This window comes from Schistocerca americana, chromosome 3 (assembly GCF_021461395.2).
Source record: "Schistocerca americana isolate TAMUIC-IGC-003095 chromosome 3, iqSchAmer2.1, whole genome shotgun sequence".
Taxonomy (NCBI): Eukaryota; Metazoa; Arthropoda; class Insecta; order Orthoptera; family Acrididae; genus Schistocerca; species Schistocerca americana.
In genome coordinates, this window is record NC_060121.1 from 138,831,485 (window position 1) to 138,857,647 (window position 26,163).

Genomic DNA, 26,163 nt, shown 5'->3' on the forward strand with positions numbered 1-26,163 from the left:
TCTCCCCACATCCACCACTGCTGGCGGCTCACCTCCAACGGCGCAACACTACGCGCTGTTCACATCTAACTGCCCAACACTACAATACCGAATATTCCGACAATGAGTCCAACCAACCACAGACTGCACACAGCGCGGTCAGTGATTTTCATACAGAGCGCTGCGTGGAGTTACCAACATAAAAACCTAAACAGCCTATTTACAACTGTAGTATAAGATTTATTTGTTTAGAATCGCTTTGGATACAACATTTTGCTTGTGTTTTGTGCCGATATTGTCATAAAATGTCAGATATCTTTGTATAACAATCTATGCACAGCCATGAAGTCCCGTTGAACTCGTATGAACTATCTGTTTAGTATTAAGTTATCTGACTACGACCAAAGAGGCCGAAAATCGGTTAATGACAAACTATTGAATAAATATTATTATGGAACGTTAATATTGCGTATTCAAGTTTTTAATATGACTGTGTTCCTCCAAGAACCGAGGGAATATTCCATGACGGATTGTGTAGGTTGGGTGATGTTGCAGGGAGAGGGGAGGGTAGGAGGCGGGCGACAGTATGTAGTGGTTCGAGGATAACCTAACACGGCCGGCCGGAGTGGACGAGCGGTTCTAGGCGCTACAGACTGGAACCGCGCGACCGCTACGATCACAGGTTCGAATCCTGCCTCGGGCACGGATGTGTGTGATGCACATAGGTTAGTTAGGTTTAAGTAGTTCTAAGTTCTAGGGGACTGATGACCTCAGAAGTTTAGTCCCATAGTGCTCAGAGCCATAACCTAGCACAATCTAGCGATCGGAAACCCTACATAGCCTCCCGTTATGGCCAGACATCAGACATAAAAATTTCTTCCGCCGCCAGCGTTCGAACCCCCACTGTAGAACGTCGCACACCTTGTAAAGAGCCAGCAGAAAGTACAGGTAATGTTACTGAGTAGAGTGTTGCGCCGCCCACAGGACCAAGTCGATCCGCACACCGTCCAACATGTTCATCGTTAACCTGGCGCTGTTCGACGTGCTGATGCTGCTCGAGATGCCGATGTTGGTGGTCAACTCGTTGTTCTACCAGCGACCCGTCGGCTGGGAGTTGGGCTGCGACATTTACGCCGCACTCGGCTCCGTCGCAGGCATGGGCTCCGCCATCAATAACGCCGCCATCGCCTTCGACCGGTACAGGTAGGTCAGCTGGTGCTCATTCTCTCTACCTGTTGCTCTGCGCTGCCTGCGAGCGAATCAAGCGGTGAGGCCAGCTTACGCACCACCGCATTGACAATTGCACTCTAGAGTCTTTCCGAAGTAGAGGCATCAGACAGAAGCAGATGGAGGGGGAGAAGCACCTGGACTGGATGAAGTGAGCGTGGAGATGGCGAGAGCAGCTGACATTTTTGGAGTGCAGTGGCTCTGTCGGGTCACGGTATAGAAACACGGAGGCCACCTGAAGTCTGGCAAAAGGGTATCATAGAGCTAATTTTTAAGGAGGGCTGCGGGAAACATGAACATCAACAAAAACAAAACGAGGATAATGGAATGTAGTCGAATTAAGTCGGGTGATGCTGAGGGAATTAGATTAGGAAATGAGACACTTAAAGTAGTAAAGGAGTTTTGCTATTTGGGGAGCAAAATAACTGATGATGGTCGAAGTAGAGAGGATATAAAATGTAGACTGGCAATGGCAAGGAAAGCGTTTCTGAAGAAGAGAACTTTATTAACATCGAGTGTAGATTTAAGTGTCAGGAAGTCGTTTCTGAAAGTATTTGTATGGAGTGTAGCCATGTATGGAAGTGAAACATGGGCGATAAATAGTTTGGACAAGAAGAGAATAGAAGCTTTCGAAATGTGGTGCTACAGAAGAATGCTGAAGATTAGATGGGTAGATCACATAACTAATGAGGAGGTATTGAATAGAATCGGGAAGAAGAGGAGTTTGTGGCACAACTTGACAAGAAGAAGGGACCGGTTGGTAGGACATGTTCTGAGGCATCAAGGGATCACAAATTTAGCATTGGAGGGCAGCGTGGACGGTAAAAATCGTAGAGGGAGACCAAGAGATGAATACACTAAGCAGATTCAGAAGGATGTAGGTTGCAGTAAGTACTGGGAGATGAAGAAGCTTGCACAGGATAGAGTAGCATGGAGAGCTGCATCAAACCAGTCTCAGGACTGAAGACAACAACAACAACAACAACAACAACAACAACAACAACAACAACGCGGGAAACAGTGCCAAAATTATAGGGAAAGAGAGCACCGATGATAGCTGGAGGAGGATTGAAAGAGGGACAAGGTCAGTTTAGACGAGAAAGGTCCACAGTGAGTCTAACTTTCATGGTAAAGCAGTTCGAAGAGAGATGCTTTGAATTCGTAAGGATTTAGTAATGGTGCTCCTAGAAGGCGTGTGGTAGTGTGGAACGAAGGGAGATCTGGGAAACTCTTCTGGAAAGGGCAACTGGAAGGCTGACTAGCACAACGGAAACGTATCAAGGAACTGTGACTTGTGTAACAGCGGGAGGGGAGAAGACAGGCTAGTTTGAACAGATAAATGGGCTGAAGCAAGGGAACGTACTATCACTTTAATTTATCATCGCCATTATGGATGATATAATGACAGGAGTGGTGCAGCAAATATGAAATGAAAATACAGAAACAGTGATGTTTGCACATTACTTAATTGTCTAGGGAAATAGGGAAGGAGAAGTACAAAAAAGACTAAATGTTGGGATTAAGAGACCGGACAATATCGACTGAAATTTGGGCAAAGAAGTGTGAAATGATGCTGCCAACGAGGAATAAGAGGAGAGTAGCGACGGATATAAGTGTTAGTGGGCAAGTTCTAAAGAAAGTGGGAAGTTTCAAATACCTAGGGACCGTAATAGAAGACAGCGGGAGGAAGATTAGTGAAAGGGGACCGCAAGGCCACGGAGAGTGAAAAAAGCTTGGTATGGAGCAAGAACGTAACACTCTAGAGCAAGCACTTGTTATGCTGAGTATATTATGCTCCAGTATTCGCGTATGCATGGGAAATGTGTGTAAGGAAGAGAAGGCAGGTGAGGAGTATATCAGCTTACAAAATGCAATTTCAAAGAAGCGTAAAAGGATATGGATACAGAAGGGTATGAGACAGTGAGAGAAATAGTGAAAGAGAAGCTCTTGCAGGAGACCATAGAAAAAACAAGATTAAGAAGGTACGGGCAAACTAAAAGAATGGGAATTGGCAGGATACCGAGACCGGCCCATAAAATGACAGTAGGAGGCAAGATACCTAGAAGAAGACTGAGAGATGCATCGTGGAAGTGAAGAAATTTGCCATGAAGAGAGGAAAAGACTGGGATGGAGTGTAGGGAGAAACGTGGTATGAGGTCAGGGAAAGATTGGGAGGCTTATGTTCTCAACAGACTCATCCATGGGATGGAACCTGTAGATGAAGATGCTGCTGCTACTGATGATGATGATGATGATGACGATGGTGAGAATCACGATCCTCTTTGAAATACTCCATGCTTGTAATACATACAATTCTTTCTGCTTCGCATACCGCACGTATTAATGCTAAAGCCACCCTGACACGGAACGTGTTTCATAGCGTTAAGAACGACGAACGTGCCTTCCATCGTGGCTGGTTCACCATTAGAAACGAGCTGGTGCATCACAGGGAACATAACGTGTTCCTCACCGTTATTTGCGACCGCAGCGCTGATCCACCGGCAGTTTTAGGCTGCATCTGAGTCGCAAATCATACGGTTCGCTTACGAAAACGGACACGCATGAAATTGCTACACCAACTGTATTAAAAATTCCATTTTCTACTTTCTCGATATGCCAACCATGTTCTTCTATCTGTAGTACACACAAATAAAAGATCCATAAATATGATACGCGACAAAAAGAAAAGTTTTGTTGAAATAGACCGAAGTTGCAGATGGAACGGTCACAAGCTTTCATGATTACTAGTGCTGGATTACATCACAGTAGTGGACATAAACTTTTAAAACTTTCATTACAAATAGAGCGTTAAAAATGTGCAAAAGTCTTCTACATGAGATAGAAATTATATCATAATTCTTAATTTTTTTGTTAATTCCTAAATTGATTACTATTAAAACACTACTTCTATTTAGTAACTGAATTTTTAGGACTTACGAAATACGAGATCTAAAACAAGAAAGTGGGAAATCTTATACAGCAAGAAGTGCAAGCTGTCTTGCATATAAATGCAAAAGGTAATATCTGTACTGCAACACTGATACTAAATTTTCTGTACTTTCATGTGTGTCTGTGTGTGTGTGTGTGTGTGTGTGTGTGTGTGTGTATGTATGCACACATAAATTTGTATACATGTGTGTTTGTACACACAATTATACACAATAGTTACAAGGGACTTATATTTCATCCAGTGTGGAAAGTTATTTGGATAAATAAAAGAACAAATGCTAAACTGCAATTGAATCAGGTAGAAACTTAGATTTGCAATTCATTGGTCCACGTTTCATGGCATGTTGACAAAACCGAACGAGCACACTTCCGAAGTAGTGCACACTTACATATATGTAAGACCGAGTATTATTGTACATACCTCTATGAAAGTAGTAAGGAAGTCCAAGAATTTTTAGAGAAAGCACTGACGAACAAAAATAATCACAGATAGCAGATGTGAACCACCAAATTCGTATTTATAACAAAGCTTGTGTCCACTACACTACAGATTATTTTGCTAAAATCTGAAACGCCTCGAACTTTTTAACGGCCAATATCTCATAAAAACCAAACTCCACCCGAAAAAGCCATGATGGCCCAACGGTACCGACAGACCGCTGTGTAGTTCTCAGCCCACAGGCGTCACTGGAAGCGGATATGGAGGGGCATGTAGTCAGCACATCGCTCTCCCGGCCGTATGCAGGTTTACGAGACCGGAGCCGCTACTTCTCAGTCAAGCAGCTCCTCAGTTTGCCTCACAAGGGCTGAGTGCACCCCGCTTGCCAACAGCGCTCGGCAGACCGGATGGTCACCCATCCAAGTGCTAGACCAGCCCAACAGCGCTTAACTTTGGTGCTCAGATGGGAACCGGCGTTACCACTGCGGCAAGGCCGTTGGCCAATAACTCATTAATTGACATTTAATTACGAAAAATCATACGAAGAACGACTCGTTTTTGAAAAACCTTCAGTGAGGCGTTGACTTGAAAGGGCATACGTTCATAACACGCAAGTTGCAATACAAGAACACCAGATACAAAAGTTCTTTAGTCACAAATATGATGTTTCCCGTGATTTTATTTCAACAAATTGCACACAAAAAATGACGAGTTTTAGAGAAATCCGGACTGTGGTGGTGCTTCGGAACAGCATGTAGTCCTAGTACGTAATTATACTACTGGCCATTAAAATTGCTACACCAAGAAGAAATGCATATGATAAACGGGTATTCACTGGACAAATATATTCTGTATCCAGAAAAGCCCGTACAGGACCTGCAACATGCGGTCGTGAAATATGCTGCTGAAAAGTAGGGTTTCGCAGGGATTGAATGAAGGGTAGAGCCACGGGTCGTAACACATCTGAAACGTAACGTCCAATGTTCAAAGTGCCGTTTTGCCGTTTTGCTATACGTGCATCCAGGTTCGTCGTTGAGTACACCATCTCAGGCGCTCCTGTCTGTGATGCGGCTTCAAGGGTAACCGCAGCCATGGTCTCCGAGGTGATAGTCCATGCTGCTGCAAACGTCGTCGAGCTGTTCGTGCAGATGGTTGTTGTCTTGCAAACGTCCCCATCTGTTGACTCAGGGATGGAGACGTGGCTGAACGATCCGTTCCAGCCATGCGGATAAGATGCCTGTCATCTCGACTACTAGTGATACGAGGCCGTTGGGATCCAGCACGGTGTTCCGTATTACCCTCCTGAACCCACCGATTCCATATTCTGGTAACAGTCATTGGATCTCGAGCAACGCGAGCAGCAATGTCGCGATACGATAAACCGCAATCGCGATAGGCTACAATCCGACCTTAATCAAAGTCGGAAACGTGATGGTACGCATTACTCCTCCTTACACGAGGCATCACAACAACGTTTCACCAGGTAACGCCTGTCAACTGCTGTTTGTGTATGAGAAATCGGTTGGAAACTTTCCTCATGTCAGCACGTTGTAGATGTCGCCACCGGCGCCAACCTTGTGTGAATGCTCTAAAAAGAAATCATTTGCATATCCCAGGATCTTGTTCCTGTCGGTTAAATTTCGCTTCTGTAGCACGTCATCTTCGTGGTGCAGCAGTTTTAATGGCCAGTAGTGTTCTAACGTGAAACGCATCAAATACGTGCTTCAGCTGCAAACTACGTAATTCAATATGATGTCTCCTAAGTTCTGTTCGTGACGTAGAAACCAATTTTGCATCTGATTGGCCACGTTTCTCTTCGCGAAGCAAAAACTCTCCTGGCCATAGTTCTCCACGCTTCGGAATGCTCTGGAACGGGAAATTCCACATGGTGATCTCACAAAACTCGTTCGACTCCACGTCCAGGAACGCTTTCACGTCTCGTGTGAGGATAGGTACTGCAAAGTTTTCGATACCGCTGGAGCTGTACCTGCTGCTGTGCGTTTTGCTGTGGTACACGGTGTGTGTGTGTGTATGTGTGTCTGCCCTCAGGACCATCTCGTGCCCGATCGACGGCCGACTGACGCAGGGCCAGGTGCTGGCGCTGATCGCCGGCACGTGGGTCTGGACGCTGCCCTTCACGCTGATGCCGCTACTCCGCATCTGGAGCAGGTTCACCGCAGGTAACGGCATCCCTCCTGCCTAACGGGCAGCTCCGGCCAGTGTTCACGTCGCGGACTGCAGAAGATACGAGGGCTGTTCGGAAAGTAAGGTCCCATGGATAGCGAAATGAGAACCACAGTGAAAGTCAAAACATTTTTATTCGAAACAATCAGCCACACGTTTCACCTACCTCTCTAAATAGTCGCAGCTCCGACTTAGACATTTGTCGTGGCGTTGTACAAACTTTCCAGCACCCTCATCACAGAAAGCAGCCACCCGTGCTTTCTGCCAATTCTGTACGCTGGTCTACTTCTCATTGTTTGTGCCAAAATGTCTTCGTAGCCAGTGGTTCATGTGAGCAGAGATGAATAACGGAGGGAGACAGTTAAGGGCTGTATATGCGGGTGATCCCATCAGAAACGCTGCAGGAGCGTCTTCATTGCCCCTGCATAATATGGGTGAGAAAGAAGAAAGTTGAGAAGAAAGAAACGCATGACATTTACATTATGTGGGCTGCATAGCTTCAGGCGAAATCTCTTACATACTGGGTGATCAAAAAGTCAATCTACATTTGAAAACTGAATAAATGACGGAATAATGTAGATAGAGAGGTACAAATTGACACACATGCTTGGAATGACATGGGGTTTTATTCGAACAAAAAAAAAAAAATACAAAAGTTCAAAAAATGTCCGACTGATGGCGCTTCATGTGATCAGAATAGCAATAATTAGCATAACAAAGTAAGACAAAGCAAAGATGATGTTCTTTACAGGAAATGCTCAATATGTCCACCGTCATTCCTCAACAATAGCTGTAGTCGAGGAATAATGTTGTGAACAGCACGGTAAAGCATGTCCGGAGTTATGGTGAGGCATTAGCGTCGCATATTGTCTTTCAGCATCCCTGGAGATGTCGGTCGATCACGATACACTTGCGACTTAAGGTAACCCCAAAGTCAATAATCGCGCGGACTGAGGTCTGGGGACCTGGGAGGCCAAGCATGACGAAAGTGGCGGCTGAGCACACGATCATCACCAAACGACGCGCGCAAGAGATCTTTCACGCGTCTAGCAATATGGGGTCCTGCATAAACGTTGTACGTTCCAGCAGGTGTTTATCAGCCAGGCTGGGGATGATGCGATTCTGTAACATATCGGCGTACCTCTCACCTGTCACGGTAGCAGTTTTGCTGTCCAGCGCCATCTGTCGGACATTTGTGAACTTTGTTTTTTTTGTTCTAATAAAACTCCATGTCATTCCAAGCATCCAGAATGAGATTTTCACTCTGCAGCGGAGTGTGCGCTGATATGAAACTTCCTGGCAGATTAAAACTGTGTGCCCGACCGAGACTCGAACTCGGGACCTTTGCCTTTCGCGGGCAAGTGCTCTACCATCTGAGCTACCGAAGCACGACTCACGCCCGGTACTCACAGCTTTACTTCTGCCAGTATCTCGTCTCCTACCTTCCAAACTTTACAGAAGTTCTCCTGCGAAAGGCAAAGGTCCCGAGTTCGAGTCTCGGTCGGGCACACAGTTTTAATCTGCCAGGAAGTTTCATTCCAAGCATGTCTGTCAATTTTTACCTCTCTATCTACGTTATTCCGTGGTTTATTAAGTTTTGAAATTTATACTGACTTTTTGATCACCAGGTACTTGGCGGGAGACACTGTTGTTTTAGGCATTTCTACGTGATCGCTTTGCACTATGAACTGAAAAGAGCGACGTAAAGCGTTCGACAGGCGCACTAAAGACACTGCCCAACACATGAGTGCAAAGATCCATCGGATTTTTACAGTGGTTTCCACTTTGCACCTAATCGGAGCCTACTTTCCGAACACGCCTCGTATCTCCCCCTAGCACTGATGCTGTATGCTCTTGCTTCAGTGACCGCTGCCTTACACTTTCCTGTCCTGATCGTGGCCGAGACATCAACTTCCTCTCACTTATCTCTGTGAATGTGATCAAGCTACTAACAGAAACCAAGGGCAGGTGGGTAAATAAAAAACCTGAATAAATGAGAAAGCATCTGAATCGGCAGACTGAACAGACTAAATCGATAGATATTTTGGTGTTAAAGTAAAATTCAAACGTAATTCGTGAGACTATCAAGTACGATATCTAAAGTTAAATTTATGTGAGAAGTATTACAGCCATTTAAAATAATAACAGGTGTTAGACAAGGGGAAGGATAATGACCTGTACTGCGTTTCAGAAAAAATTGTAAGTATCTGGAATTTGGAGCTAAAAAATCACAAAATTGAACCAATAATTCTGGAAAGGGAGACAAATGAAAGTAAGGTAAAATACCTGTCTTTTGCAGGAGATTTCGCAATGCCTTCAGAAAATCTGACAGAAGCAGTTACTCAAATAAGTTTTCTGGAAAAAATTACGAGTAGAACCTATACCAAAGAAATGCACAAAAGTATATGGAAACACAAGTAGGCAAAATAGAACGAGTTAGTAAATTTAAATATCGTGGGCGAAATTATACAGCAGAATGGACTAGAAAAAGAGTTAATGAAATTGAAACAGCATGTGGTTCGCCAAAAAATATATCTACAACAAGAAAAGCAAGCCTAGGAAAACTAAATTAAAACACTGTAGCACAGTGGTAAGACCAGAAGTTTGTGACTACGTGAATGCTTAACGGTGAACTCTAAGCTGGACAGAACAGAGGTACTTGAAAGACGGATTATTAGAAAAAGATGGGTGTAACACAAACTACAGATAGTTGGAAAATGAGAAGTAACGAGGGAATCTATGAAAATATTGCGACAGTATCAGAAGTAACAACACTGTGAAGATGAATCTTCTTTGGACACATCTACTATATGAATGCGAATAGGCTAATGAAACAAATGTTTCTCTGGAAAAATAAATCGACACAGGCATATATTACAGAAATAAGAACATAACTAGAAAGAAAGAGTATGAAAGAATAGTAAATAACAGAAACAAAGGTGATTCATGCAATGGTTTAGAAATGACGTACTTGCAACAATTGATTGCAGATGTAGACCGGTTGCACGTGTAACGCTTGTTGCAAGAGATGGCATTAATTTAAACAGCTTGTAGCTGGTTTGCGGCTGACAAAAGAAAAAAAGAAAGAGGTAAGAAAAATGAGGCGCAGATAAAGGAAACTCGTGTTTTGGATAGTGGCTTAGCCAAGGGCGACAGCGGTCTGCTTTTAAACGCGACCGCTTGCGGTACAAACTGTAGCTTAAACGCCTCGCTAATGGCGCCTTACTCTCCGTAATTACCTAATGTTATCAGGTAGTGGAAGGTTGCAACTGGAGGTAATGCTGCCTGTCAACGAAACAATGTCGCGTGTGATTTTCAGACTGTGCCCGAACTTTATCGGCAAAATTTCGAAGACTGTTCAGCGATATTTTCTGAGTATTTTAATAATAAGGGACCTGTGACCTCCGGTAGCTCGTGATAGAGTAAATTTAATTTGATTTGTTACCCTGACTTACCTTCGTATCTTTACTGGAGTGAAAAATATTTCACAACAGTGCAAATGTCGTGGGTGTGCCATGGGTGTGTTGTTTGGAAACAAACTTGTTCCTTTCATTCACTACAAAGTGTGGACAGTCTAACTTGGCAGTCAGCCGCGATTGTAAACAAACGAGAACTTAGACCGCCTGAGGGGATAGGAGTGGTGCGAGGTAAACAAACAGGGAGTACTTTTGTACTTCTGCGTCTCCACATAGGCGCCTTCGAAGAACTAGGTCCTTCTATGTTAGAGCGAGATATTGCAGGCCCCTTCGCAGATACGAAGATAATTCGGTTGACAAACGCACCACGGTTCCCTTATAGCAAAATACTCGGGAAATATCCCTGAACAACCACCAAAATTTTATCAGAGGCGTTCTCTGAGATGAAGAGGGGAGCACAGGAGAAGGAGTTGTGGCGGGCCGCGTCGAACCTGCCAGAAGACTGATGTCAAAAAAAGTTCTGAGAGTATGAGCGAACTTTTATTGTAACGAGTAGGTTAGCGTAGGTTTCCAAGCTTTCTAGATGGATCAGTGCATGGCACTCGCGTCTGCCGCCCTATAACTTGTTATAGCTTGCAGCAGTAAGCCTCAGCCACTACTTGAAGCTGTCGAGCGTTTATCTCGTGGAAATAGGGAAGGATGAACAAAACGTGATGTGCCGGCAGATTCGCGAGCCCAATACTGAAGCAGATCAATGACTGTGAAGTAAGACCCTCGACAACAACTTCCGCCTGTCGCAACTTGCAGACCGCGGGAGAAGGACGAAACAAAAGAAATTTTCCCTTTCTCTTAGTATTTAGAATTATTACAAACAAATCAGTTATCGAGTACGACTTACTCTGCATCTACATCTACACCCCGAAAGCCATCCTGCAGTGTATGGCGAAGGGCACTTTGTGTACCAGTATTACTTCCCTCTCTTGGTGTTCCAGTCGTTTATGGTTCACGGGAAGAACGACTGCCGGTAACCCTTCGTGTGGGCTCGAAGCTCTTTAATTTTATCTTCATTGTCTTTACGCTAGATATACGTAAGGTGAAGCAATGTACTTGTTGACTCTTCTGGAAATGTAGGCTCTCGGAACCAAGAGCAGTCTATAACGGGATGCAGAACGCCTCACTTGCAGTGTCTGCCAATGGAGTTGGCTGAGCATTCCTATAACGATTTCGCGCTTGCTAAATGAACCTGTAACGGAACGTGCTGCTCTTCTTTGTACCTTCTCCGTTTCGTCTATGAGTCTTACCTGGTACGGATCCCATGCTGACGAGAGGTAGCTACTGGTCGAGAGAGGTTTTTGTAAGCTACTTCCCTTGTTGATGGACTACATTCCCTGAGGTTTCTTCCAACGAATCTTCTAATGAATCGCCTTACTAGCGATTAATTTTACGTGGTCTCTCCACTCCAAAGAGCTCCGTACGCATTTTCCCAGGTATTTTATGGAAGAAACTGCTTCCAGTGATTGGTCTGCAATTTTGTAATCATACAGTAAAAAGTCTTTAAATGTATTCGCAATTGCGAATAAGGACAACCAGCAGTAGAATGAAATGGTGACAATGAAACTTTGTGGCGGGCTGGGACACGATCCGGATTTCTTCTCACAAGCAGTCGCTTTACCATTAGGCTACCCGAGCACGACTCACGGCCACAGCCAAATTTCCATATGTCGACTCACATATCTATTATGTACACTCCTGGAAATGGAAAAAAGAACACATTGACACCGGTGTGTCAGACCCACCATACTTGCTCCGGACACTGCGAGAGGGCTGTACAAGCAATGATCACACGCACGGCACAGCGGACACACCAGGAACCGCGGTGTTGGCCGTCGAATGGCGCTAGCTGCGCAGCATTTGCGCACCGCCGCCGTCAGTGTCAGCCAGTTTGCCGTGGCATACGGAGCTCCATCGCAGTCTTTAACACTGGTAGCATGCCGCGACAGTGTGGACGTGAACCGTATGTGCAGTTGACGGACTTTGAGCGAGGGCGTATAGTGGGCATGCGGGAGGCCGGGTGGACGTACCGCCGAATTGCTCAACACGTGGGGCGTGAGGTCTCCACAGTACATCGATGTTGTCGCCAGTGGTCGGCGGAAGGTGCACGTGCCCGTCGACCTGGGACCGGACCGCAGCGACGCACGGATGCACGCCAAGACCGTAGGATCCTACGCAGTGCCGTAGGGGACCGCACCGCCACTTCCCAGCAAATTAGGGACACTGTTGCTCCTGGGGTATCGGCGAGGACCACTCGCAACCGTCTCCATGAAGCTGGGCTACGGTCCCGCACACCGTTAGGCCGTCTTCCGCTCACGCCCCAACATCGTGCAGCCCACCTCCAGTGGTGTCGCGACAGGCGTGAATGGAGGGACGAATGGAGACGTGTCGTCTTCAGCGATGAGAGTCGCTTCTGCCTTGGTGCCAATGACGGTCGTATGCGTGTTTGGAGCCGTGCAGGTGAGCGCCACAATCAGGACTGCATACGACCGAAGCACACAGGGCCAACACCCGGCATCATGGTGTGGGGAGCGATCTCCTACACTGGCCGTACACCACTGGTGATCGTCGAGGGGGCACTGAATAGTGCACGGTACATCCAAACCGTCATCGAACCCATCGTTCTACCATTCCTAGACCGGCAAGGGAACTTGCTGTTCCAACAGGACAATGCACGTCCGCATGTATCCCGTGCCACCCAACGTGCTCTAGAAGGTGTACGTCAACTACCCTGGCCAGCAAGATCTCCGGATCTGTCCCCCATTGAGCATGTTTGGGACTGGATGAAGCGTCGTCTCACGCGGTCTGCACGTCCAGCACGAACGCTGGTCCAACTGAGGCGCCAGGTGGAAATGGCATGGCAAGCCGTTCCACAGGACTACATCCAGCATCTCTACGATCGTCTCCATGGGAGAATAGCAGCCTGCATTGCTGCGAAAGGTGGATATACACTGTACTAGTGCCGACATTGTGCATGCTCTGTTGCCTGTGTCTATGTGCCTGTGGTTCTGTCAGTGTGATCATGTGATGTATCTGACCCCAGGAATGTGTCAATAAAGTTTCCCCTTCCTGGGACAATGAATTCACGGTGTTCTTATTTCAATTTCCAGGAGTGTATATTCCCGTACAGGTCGTCACGGGGTCCCAGGTTCGATTCCCGGCCGGGTTGGCGATTTTCTCCGCCCGGGGACTGGGTGTTTGTGTTGGCCCCATCATTTCATCATCACTCATGAAAGTGGCGAGAGTGGACTGAATAATGACCAGGAATGTGTAGTTTGAGTCCGGCCGTGAGTCGTGCACGGATAGCCAGATGCTAAGGCGACCGCTCCTAATAACAGCCGGCATGGTAGCTCAGCTTGTTCGGTCAGAGGGCTAGTTGCCCTCTGTAATTAAAAAGCTGAGGGGACGGGTCAACGATGAACTTAAACAGGTGTCACGGGACGTCCGCCCCGAACAAATGCAACCAACAATAGCGAACAAAATGGGTTCAGCAAAATAAATAAATGGTAAGGCGACCGCTCGCGATAAGCGAGAAATCCGGGTTCGACTCCCGCTCTGGCACAAATTTTTACTGTCGTTATTCCATTATAAAACTGATGGTTGTCCGTATTCGCAATTGCGAATTCATTTAATGCATTTCACAGAGGCTGCAGTCGCCACAACTTTGCAGCGTAATCAGAATAACACTGCAATATACTAAAGGGTCTTTCTGTCTACGTATTCGCAATGCGTTACATTTGTTTATTTTGAGGCTCGATTGCCACGTCTTGCGCCAAGCGTCGATCCTGTGCAGGTCTTCCTTCATTTCGCTGGAAACTCTGATGTTTCATTCGAATTTGTGTGGAAAGTGTTAAGGTAAACGGTGTGTGAGAGATGCTGTGGGTTCTTTCAGAGGGCTTCCTGACGACGTGTTCGTTCGACTACCTGACCGACGACGAGGACACCAAGGTGTTCGTGGGCTGCATCTTCGCGTGGTCCTACGCATTCCCACTGTTCCTCATCTGCTGTTTCTACTACCGCCTCATCGGAGCCGTCCGGGAGCACGAGAAGATGTTGCGTGACCAGGTGAGTCGCCGCTGTGTGTCCACTGTAGCGGAAGTTCTCACAGGCAACTACGTCATCTTCAGACAATAAGCACTCCGTCCAAAAACATGCGCCATGCACTTATCACGCTAGTACCGTTAGCACCGCCTCTACTCTTGACATAGAATAGTGCAGTGTCTGCATTTGACACTGTATATTTTACGTTCCGCTGGGACCACAACATAGTATACACCAGTGTAAGACACAGTGAAAATGAATGCTTAAGAACTAGCCGCAACAAGTCAATATTTTTTTAAAAATATCTTGCACGACAGGCCTCTTTCGGCTTATCGTAATTGTTGAGTGACTCTAGTTAGATATTTGTAAACATCGTAGTAAAGAACTGTCAAAACTGAACTATCGAAATACCCGACAAAAATGTATTTTTACCTTCCGTAACTACAAAATGTAACATATTTACCAAGATATAACAAGAAGAATTACTACGTATGCAATATGGTCCTCACTTTCAACTAGACGTCACTTGAAAATGACAATAAACCAAAACAGGCGTGTCGTGTAAAATATTTTTAAAAAAATATTGCCTTATTGCAGCTAGCTTTGGAGCATTTATTTTCATTATGTACTGTCTTTTAAATGCAGAGGACAGAGTGGATAGGTGGAAAGAGTACAACGAAGCCTCTATGAGGGGGGAAGATTTATCTGATGTGATGAAAGAAACAGGAGTCGATTTAGAAGAGACAGAGCATCCAGTAATAGAATTTAAGAGAGCTTTGGAGGACTTAAGATTAATTGAGGCAGAACGGATAGATAACATTCCATCAGAATTTCTAAAACCGTTGGAGGAAGTTGCAATAAAAGGGCTGTTCACGTTGGTGTGTGGAATGTATGAGTCTCGCGACATACCATCTGACTTTCGGAAAAATAACATCCACACAATCCCGCAGACTACAAGAGCTGACAAGTGCGAGAATTACCTCACATTCAGCTTAATAGCTCATGCATCCGAGTTGCCGACAAGAATAATATAGAGAAGAATGGAAAAGAAAATTGAGGACGTGTTAGATGACGATCAGTTTGGCTTTAGGAAAGGTAAAAGCACTGGAGAGGCTATTCTGACGTTGCAGTCGATAATGGAAGCAAGAGTAAAGGAAAATCAAGACACGTTCATAGGATTTCTTGACCTGGAAAAAGCATTCTACAATGTAAAATGGTGCAAGATGTTCGAAATTCTGAGAAAAACAGAGGTAAGCTATAGGGAGAGAGGGTAATGTACAATGTGTACAAGAGCCAAGGGGAAATAATAAGAGTGGACGACCAAGAACGAAGTGCTCGGATTAAAAAGGGTGTAAGACAGGGATGTAGTCTTTCGCCCCTACTGTTCAATCTGTACATCGAAGTTGCAATGATGGAAATAAAAGAAAGGTTCAGGAGTGGGATTAAAATTCAAGATGAAAGGATATCAATCATAAGATTCGTTGATGACATTGCTATCCTGAGTGAAAGTGAAAGTGAAGAAGGATTACATGATCCGCTGAATGGAATGAACAGTCTAATGAGTATAGAATAAGGATTGAGAGTAAATCGACGAAAGACAAAAGTAATGAAAAGTAGCGGAAATGAGAACAGCGAGAAGCTTAACTTTACAATTGATGGTCACGAATAAACGAAGTTAAGGAATTTTGCTACCTAGGCAGCAAAATAACCAATGACAGTAGACATCAAATGCAGACTAGTACTGACAAAATGGGTGTTCCTGGCCAAGACAAGTCCACTAGTATCTAACATAGGCTATAATTTGAGGAAGAAACATCTGAGAATGTACGTTTGGAGCACAGCATTGTATGGTAGTGAAACATGGACTGTGGGGAAAAGGCAACAGAAGAGAACCGAAGCATTAGAGATGTGGTGCTACAAACGAGTGATGAAAATTAGATGGACTGATAAGGTAAGGGATGAGGAGGTTCTGCGCAGAATCGGAGAAATATGTGGAGAACACTGACAAGGAGAAGGGGAAGGATGATAGGACATCTGTTAAGACATGAGGGAATGACTTCCATGACACTAGAGGGATCTGTGGAGGGCAAAAACTGCAGAGGAAGGCAGAGACTGGAATACATCCAGCAAATAATTGACAATTGAGGACGCAGGTTGTAAGTGCCAAGAGATTGGCACAGGAGAGGAATTCGTGGCGTGTTGCATCAAATTAGTCAGAAGACTGATGGAAAAAAAAGAAGAAAATGACCATCCTGTCTAGTGTTCAGGATGCTAAGGAGTTCTGGTATTGCGTTCCATTCCTCCACCAGCGCCGCTGACTGACAACTGCTGGATGGTCATTGGTGGATGTGGACGTGTTCCAGTAAGTCACCTCGACGCGTACCACACATTGTCGATGGGATTTAAGTCGGGTGAATGGTCAAACCAGCTCATCCGCCTAATATTCTCTCGTTCGAAGAGCTCCTCCACTTGCGATGTTGGATGCGGTCGCGCATTACCATCCATAAAAATGACGTCACGGTCGGAAGCACCCGCGAAAAGACGGACATGGGATAGGAGTACTTTGTCAGATTAACACTGATCAGTGGGTGTACTGTTTTCAAAGATTTGTCATCGCGTCAAGACCGTGGCGACTGAACTAACGATGACAGCAGATTCCGCCTGAGTAGTGATTCTTGACGTGCTCTCATATGGTGAGAGGAGACAACACGTAATGGACACAGATATCTTGTCGAACATGACTGTTCTGGTGGTCCAGGTGTGACGGTGTTGGGAGGCATAATGTTGCGTGGATGCACTGACCACCAAATCTTTGAACGCAGTTCATTCACTGCTCAACATTGTTGTCACACTGTACTCCTTTCCCATGAGGGTCTTTTCGAGGGTGCATTCGGCCCTGACTTCCTTTTTGTGGATGACAACATACGATCGCACTGAAGAGCGCAGGTCGAGGAGCTCTTGGAACGAGAGGATATTCGGCGAATGGGCAGAACTGCGAAGTCCCCCGACCTAAATCCCACCTAGCACATGTGGGTAGACGTACTGCAGCCCATACAGAAGCACCAACGACCATCCAACAGTTCTCAGACTCGTTGGTGGAGGATTGTAACTACCTACCACAAGAACTCTTTAGCAATCTAGTGACCAGCATGAAAGATCGATGTAGTCGCTGCTGTCCATGGTGATCACATAGCCTATTTTAAGAACCATGTCCCGCCGGCTGTAATGTCCGGGGGATCATCACGAATAGCGGTGACTTCAGTATACTTGTTGTCATTGAATAAAAGACAGTTTTCATCTGTACTACACTGTAGCAGGTGTTTCTACGTACGGTCCAAGGTTTCATCGGTCTGTGTTACTGGGCAGTCACACGCCATGCAAAAGTTACGTTCGACATTGAATTTTTTGCAAGAGTGTACATTAATAAACGGCTGAAACTGTCACACAGCCCCAGTTCCCAGTTGTAGTTCAACATTTACATCACTATTCTGCAATTGACACTAAAGTGCTTGCAGGAGGGTTCTTCGAACCACCTTCGCACTGTTTGTCTACTGTTTCGCCCCCTAACAGCGCGTGGGACAAATTAACACTTAAATCTTTCTGTACGAGCTCTGATTTCCTGTGTTCTATTACGGCGATAGTTTCTCCTCATGTGTGCTGTTAACAGTGGAATACGAGGGCTATTCGGAAAGTGAGGAACGATCGGTCGCGAAATGGAAACCACTGTGAAAATCCGACGAGGTGCCTAGGACAACAATGTCTCCGTCCAAGTAGGAGGGCCCACTGAGAGGCTTCGCCTTAATGAATGCAGCCCACTTAACACAACTGCCACGCACTTCCTTCTTTATGGCAATTCTCAGCCACACTCTGTAGGGGCAGTGAAGACGCTCCTGCAGCCTTTTCGATGGGAAGTGTTCGATCACCCACTACACAGCCATAATTGGCTCGTCCTAAGTATCATCACATGAAACGCTGGATACGAAGACAACACTTGGGCGCAGGATATGTGCTATAGACCAGTGTAGAGAATTATTGGAAAGCACAGGTGGCTGCCCTCTATGACGATGGTGTTCGAAATCTGGTATAACGCTCCGACAAATATCTAAGTCGGAGCGGCGACTGTGTAGAGAAGTACCTGGAAGGCGTAGCTAAATGTGCAAAGAAAACCGTTTTGATTTTCACTGTGGTTTCCATTTCGGGACCGGTCGTTCCTTACTTTCCGAACAACCCTCGTATTTTCACATTGATAGCAGAAAATTGGTGACTGAAACTTCGTGAAAAGATCTCGCCAACACCTTTTTTTTAATTACTGCCACCCCAAGTCGCTTATCATATCCGTGACAATTTCTCCAATATCTAAAGGCTTACGGGGGTAACAAAAATTTAATTTCATATATTTATTGACCGATTTTAAACTTCTAAAATGCTATCATAATCTACTCATTAAGAGGTATAAACTTACATTATAGTTTTAGCACAATAAAACAACTATTTAAGTCAGAAACTGTGCGTAAGTCTTAACTAACAGCGAGAAAACTACCCAAACCGTACTCGTCCACGGTTTGATTATGAGAGCAGGTAACATCTTTTAACAAACTTTAAACTAATTTCAAACCTTTTCTTAACTTTTCCTCTCTTGCAACCCCACAAACAGCACTTTTGATTTTCACTTTTTAATAAGTGTGTGATCCGAACCAATAAAACTACTATGATTAGGGTTTTGCGTCTTCAACTCTTAAGGTTTTACACGCTTATCGCCGCATATTTAACACATTAACTCAGTTGTAACCAGACGTATGAAGCTGTTTTATACATAGCAGTTCGGGGGGATCGATTGTTAAAGATTTGTGGGGTGAGAGGGTGTTACTGGTACATATTGAATCTGCTTGCAATTTCTCAATGCGTTTCAGTGTTACGTTTTACATGTCACCGCTTCCCGACGCCTGACCCACTCGCATCGCTCAAATGTCATCAGTAGAGGTCTGCACGTATAAAAGAAACGAGACCTGTACCCATATCGCATCTACATATGCCTTTTCCGATTCCGCAACTCTTTTTTATCCAGTTGTGCCCCGCATGCGCGGATATTAAACTACTGTACGCCATTGTAACCCGTCCGATAGACTGGCGCTCTGACGGGAATATTGGCTCTGCTATGAATTTTCGTCTGTTGGAGTCGGACCTCATACTTTACACTTCACTTAGTAAGAACTTGGAGGTCGATAATGGCCACAGTTTAATTCAACATGTCCCGTTTTATACTTCCATGAGTTAGAACTTCCGTTGTATTTAATGAAACGGATTTTGTGAAAATTTTCCGTGGAAAATTTCCGCATCACTGGGAAGTTAAATGAACTCGTGTGACAAAACACAAGGGGAAGTGCCGAAAAAGTCCTGCTTCGTAAAGTGGACAATTTTCCCAATGTCTGCGACGTGTTGAAGTAAACGTGAAGCAACTGAATATTGCTCTGGAGGCGATACAAACCAAAACCACGGCGACTGGGACAGTGAAAGTCGTTTGAGAGCGCTGCAAAGTGGATTAGCGTGCAATACGGTTTCTTTCTGCTAAGCCTGAGGAAACCTGTAGCGAGGCGGACTGCTTCTTTCACTCCGCTGTCACTTTCAACAGCCTTACTAAGAGCGAGACACAGATGTCAATTTTCGTCGCACCAGATTCTCTCACCTAAAATCACCGTCACTGATCAAACTGCTGAAGAGGCGCTCAGCAGAAGACCCGGAATGAGAACGCACCATCACGGAGAATCCCATGTTCGTTCACCAATCTCCTCTCTTGTGTCAAGTCCTCAGAGAAGCAATTGTACCCAACATCGTGTTTTCTCATTTTTTTACCATATGATCCTTTCTTTGCCTATTCTACGGGCACCTCATAATTGCTTATCTTATCAGTCCACAAACTTTCATCGTCATTCTACAGCACCACATATTAAGCACTTTGATTTTCTTCTTTTTCGTTTTCCCGATAGTCCATGATTCACTTCAGTAAATGCTAAGCACCATACGTAAATTCTCAGAAATTTCTTCCTAAAATTAAGAACGATTTTGATAACAGTAGCCTTCTTTTGACCAGAAATGCTGTCCTGTTGCTGTATGTTTTCTGCAATCCTTGCTTCGCCCCTCAATATACGTTTCCAAGTTAATAGCACTCCTTCACTCCATCTACTTCGTGGACCCCAGTTTTGATGGTAAGTTTTTCACAAATTTTGTTTTTGCTACGCCTCATTGCTTTCATCTTTCTTCGGGTTACTCTCGATCCATGATATTTACTCTGTATAATGTTCATTCTATTCAGTAAATTCACTAATTCTTCGTCACTTTCACTGAGGGTAGCAATTTCATCAGCCAACGTTAATATTCATATCCTTTCACCTCGAATTATGTCCACACTCTGGAACTTCTGTTTTATTTCCGTCTTGCTTCTTCGATGTGTAGATTGAACAGCAGGGATATAAAACTGTCTTACACCATTTCTAATCCGAGGACTTCATTCTTGGTCTTCCATTCTTATTTCGTCCTCTTGGCTCCTGCACACATTTTATGTTATCCGTCTTTGCCTATCGTTTACGCCATTTTTCTGGTATTTTCGAACATGTTGCACCATTTTACGTCGTCTAACGTTTTCTCCAGATCAACAAATTCTACGATGTCTTGATTTCTCTTAAGTGTTGCTTCCATTATTTAGTGCAACGTGGTAACTGTATCTCCGTTGTCTTTACCTTTCCGAAAGCCAAACTGATCGCCACATAAGAGATCCTCATTTCCTTTTCAGTTCTTCTGTGTATTATCCTTGGATGCATGTGGCTGCTTGTGCGGTAATTCTCGTACTTATCTGCCAATGGTTTCTCCATAATTGTGTGGATAATATTTTTCTGAAAGTCTGATGCCTCTAGTCTTATACATTCTACACACCAACTTGAACAGGCGTTTTATTACCATTTCCCCTAATGATGTCAGTAATTCTGGAGGAATATGGTCTCTGTCAAACACAAACTTTAATACTGGATCGCTTTGTCTTGCAAATCGATTTCCATTTATTCTTCCATTTCGCCTACAGACAGTTTCACCCCTCGTTGCAGCCTTTTTTAGTTTTGTGGTGTGTTGTTTTGACTTTTCTATTGCTGAATCAGTCCTTCATACAACCTTTTTTTTCGAATTCTTCGCATTTTGCCTGCAGCCATTTGCCTCAGCTTCCCTGCACTTCATTTTATTTCATTCATGAATGAATTACATTGTGCTGTTCCTGGTTTTTCCTGAACAGTTTCGTACTTCCTTCTTTCATCGATCGGTTGTAGTATTTCTTCTGTTACTCCAGGTTTGTTCGGAGTTACGTTTCTCGTAGCCATGTTTGTCTGTGCAACGTCTGTATTTTCCCTTTTTAGGGATGTTCTTTCCTCTTCTTCTTAGCTGGCTGCTGTTGTATACATTATCGCAGTATCTACAGCCTGAAAGAATTTCGAAAGCACATCGTCACATCTCAGTACTTCCTATCACACTTAATTCCACATTGATTCTTCCTGACGATTCTCTTAACCTCCAAACTACTCTTCATCATTAGTAGATTATGATTTGAGTCTATATCTGCTTCTGGGAATACATTACAATCCAGTAACTGATTTAGGATCTCTGTGTGATCATAATGTAATCCAAAAGGTATTTCCCGTGTCTCCAGACCTTATAAATGTACATGGTTGCTTTGTGTTTGCATGCTGATATCACCGAGAATGGATAAAATGTTTCAGAATTATATAAATTTCAGTTTTTATTATTTAGTTAATAAACTCCCTGGCGATAAATAGAGAAAATTAATTTCTATTAAACATTCTGATTAAAAACAATATTTTACCACACGGAATCAATGCAGTACAGGATTAACGTAATAATACCACGCTGCCGAAACGCGTCGTGCCAACTAGTTTTGTGAAACAAATACAAATAAATAGAGTGAATTATGAAAACAAGTACGTATTTCAAGTCTTCTGCAATTGATGTCTTTAAACCTGTGTTTATCAATCCAAAATGACCTTTCTGTGATAATGTGTTTCCTGACAAAAAAGTAAAAATGGTGCCCTAATGTCTGATACACAAGTTACGACCTTCCTCGGCGACGTAAATGAATGTGATCGCGTGGGCGTAATCGAACCAGAAAATTAAGACAATCGTATTCGAAATAATAAGTGATTATCAGGGAAAGTGTACAAGAAGTTACTTCTACAACTAACGTACTCCACTTTCTTCTTTACGTAAATTTTGAATGATCGTTATAAAGTAGTGCAAATCATACACTGTTTATCCGTCTGTTGGGTATCAAAACAATAATTATTACGTAACTTATACTAAGGAAACGTTTGCTGACGAAATAGTTCGCACGCATAACCAACATAAGCACTTTAGGAAATAACAAGGAGAGATATCGTTTTTAACTTACTTAAGAAAATCAGATGTAATAATTTGGGGAAAAATGAAATAATCGTTATAGAAATAGTTAAATGGTGAGCTCTATTACAATCAAAACTGAGTTGCCTCTCACTGACTTTTACCTGGACAGGCAAAACCGATCATCTTCAACGAAAGATATTATAGAATTCATTGTTCTGAATAATCTGGAACTCTTTGCATGAAATACTAATAATCAAAATTCAACGCTGATGCAACGCCACAATGGGAAACATCAATCGAACAATAAAAACACTTCTGTAAAATCAATCGCCAAATGAAAGATTTAAAGCAACATAGTTTTTCTTAGCCAGTATTATTGCATTTAAATTACATTACTAAGAATTTTGAAACACATTTCTGTCTTTAATTGACAAATTAGATTTTCGTCAAAGACACTCGATTCTATTACAGTAGGATATTTGCAGAATCCTAGGTTAGGTAACAAAGAAGTTACTTTCAAGATCTAAAAATTACAGCTTGTCGTGAGGTTTTTATTATTCAGTTCTCAGTGAAATTCACTGGATATACATTACAATAGTGCCAAGATAACTAGATGTGAACAGTCTCACAAGTTATCGATCCTGTTGACAAGACTGTGTCGGCATCAGTGACAACTGTCTATTCATTCCGGTGCTTATCAGTAATAGCAGACGATTTCGGAGCAGGCTGTTGATGTTATTTAGAGCTTAATTCGACTGGCGACGTCGCTTCTCTTGTGTCTCGACAGGTAGAGATTGGGGCAACAGTGCCCAGCGCACTGACATACGGATGCACCACCCAGAGGCGCTGCTGCCATTGCAGTCTACTCTCTGACACACGTATAGAAGCCATTCCCATACTGCATGACCCACTGTAATATCAATTTACGTAGTATTACGAAAGTTGTTAAAGACTGTTCTAGGAAATACATATCATTTCTAAAAACATTTTGTCCTAGTCACAGGTGAAATTTGCCGCGCGGGGTAGCCACGCCTTCTAGGGCTCCTTGTCACGGCTCGCGCAGCTCTCCCCGTCGGAAGTTCGAATCCTTCCCTGGGCTTGGGTGTGTGTGTTGTCCTTAGCGTAAGTTAGTTTAAGTTAGATTAAGTAGTGTGTTAACTTAGGAACCGATGACCTCAGCAGTTTGGCCCAATATAACTTACCACATATTTCCAAATTTTTACCGGTGAAACTTCAAAGTTACAGAATAAATAAATATTTTTCCTCGTACAAAATGAGAAGTAGTTTGGGAAGTTTGTGGTAAGAACTCTGGGACCAAACTGCTGAGATCATCGGTCCCTATGCTTACGCACTACTTAATCTAAAACTAACTTACACTAAGGACAACACACACACCCATGCCGAAGGAGGACTCGAACCTCCGACGGGAGGAGCAGACAAAATGAGTTGACACTTAAGAAGATAGTTTAAGAAAATATAAGACGTTTCACAGTGTCTATCACACGCTTTCAGGGATTATAGGAGGGACTTAGCAGGTAAGTTCTGATAGGAACTTCATGTCCAGAAATAAGTTTGAAGATCGCATTATTTTCAAATCCCCCGCTTCACGGTACGCCCACCAGCTGAGAAGAGGCCGCCGTCGCCAGTACTTTGTTGTAGTTATGACGTCACACACCATTTTTTTTCCGACAGCAACACCGGCTGCGAGAAACTGGTACGTTCGCGACTTGTGGTGCTTCACGGACGCGCCCGCACGTTCTCAACTTTGAAGAGGACGTCCTCCGTTGCGGAAAGGAGAATCCATCGTCGATTTCTCGAAACATTGTCTGTGCCGTACGCTTCTGTACAGCACGCAGGTCAGAGCTCATTCTCTCTGCGCTGCACGTACCGCGAAGCGGGAGATTTGAAAGTGATCCGATCTTCATACTTATTTTACAGTAAAGCGGTGCATTTTCGGACATAGGTTTCTCATTAAAACTTTAGCTACAAAGTCTACTCTACAATCCCTAATAGCACGTAATAGGAATTGTGAAGTATCCAGTAAGTCCCATCTGTTTTATACTCGTAGCATTATAACCTCCTAGTTCATTTCAGAAAAATTCAAGTTCCAGTTTAGTTTCAACCAGCACCCCTCTCCCTACCCTATCGCTCACACCACTTTTTTTTTTTGACCATACACGGTTCATGTGAATCTGAAAACTGGTGAAGCAATCGAAAAAAGAAAAGGGCGTGGCATTTGTTATTGACCTACAGCAAAGTATACAAACATAATATGTTCTTACTGATTTCTACCTTACAGAAAGAGCAGCTTAGTTTTCGTATATTGTTTCTGACCCAATGGTTAAATTCTCTGGAGTAAAAAAAAAAAGAGATATAATAAAGGTTTTTAGTGAGGCACCCGGTGAGATTCCAGGCTTCATTGTGTTCGTGTGTGTGCGTGCGTGTTTGAGCGTGTGTTTAGAGTTTACGGGCGCTCAACGCCGAGGTTATCAGCGCATTTACACATATTAAAAAAACGAATGTGGATAAAATGTGGAATATTGTTGCCAGATAGTAAGAAGGAAACCTATAAAACGACACTCATTCACTCGCTCCCAAGCCACTCGCGTTGACTCAGAGAATTACTCTGTTTCGCAGGCCTTAATACGAGGCCTATTCAGAAAGTAAGGTCAGATTGGTCGCAAAATGAAAACCCCTGTGAAAATAAAAAATGTTTTATTTGTAACAATTAGCTACACCTTCCATCTACTCCCCTAAATAGTCGTCTTTCAGATTTAGACATTTGTCGTAACGTTGTACCCTCGTCATAGAAGCAAGCAGCCTGTGGTTCCTGCCAGTTCTCTACGCTGGTCTACAGCTCGTTGTCTGTGCCAGAACGTTGTCTTCTTAGTTAGCGGTTCATGTGAGCAGAGATGAAACTCAGGGAGAGTCAATTAAGGGCTCTATTGTGGATGATCAAACACTTCCCACCGAAAACGCTGCAGGAGCATCTTCTTTGCCCCTTCAGGTGCGGCCGAGAACTTCTTGCAGAAGGAAACGCATGACAGTAATGTTATGTGGGCTGCATGGCATCAGGCGAAATCTCACACCACGCCCTCATACTTGGCTAGGGACACTATCGCTCTAAGCATCTTTACAGGCTTACTGTGCGCTCAGAACTGAAAAAAGCTACGTGACGCGATCGATGGGTATACTACAGACACTGCACAGCACATCTGTGCAAAGCTTCATCGGAGTTTCACTCTGGTTTCAATGTCGCACCCTATTGGACCTTACTTTCGTGTAATGGTGAAGGATGCAAAGTACCATTCCGGAGTTTAAAAGATAAGTAAAACCACAGAAGAGCTTAAATGTGACTGGTTGACCATGTACAAAAAACATGGGCGAGCCAGTCACTCCTTTAGCACATTAACAACATCATCCTGAAATTTCTGGAAATAGCTGGACTCATCACAATATCTTAAAATGCTAACCAAATTCATT

General features: G+C 44.0%; 1 protein-coding gene and 1 pseudogene across 2 annotated transcripts in view; one reads left to right on the top strand and one right to left on the bottom strand.

Moving 5' to 3' along the window:
• Positions 1-26,163, top strand: part of LOC124607338 (opsin-2) — a 61,873-nt gene that overhangs the window by 19,584 nt on the left and 16,126 nt on the right. For both annotated transcript variants that reach the window (XM_047139642.1, XM_047139641.1), the window contains exons 3-5: positions 964-1,182; positions 6,644-6,774; positions 14,138-14,310. In XM_047139642.1, coding sequence (XP_046995598.1) covers positions 964-1,182; positions 6,644-6,774; positions 14,138-14,310 — 523 coding nt within the window. The remainder of the gene's footprint in view (positions 1-963; positions 1,183-6,643; positions 6,775-14,137; positions 14,311-26,163) is intronic.
• Positions 4,978-5,095, bottom strand: LOC124607956 (annotated as a pseudogene).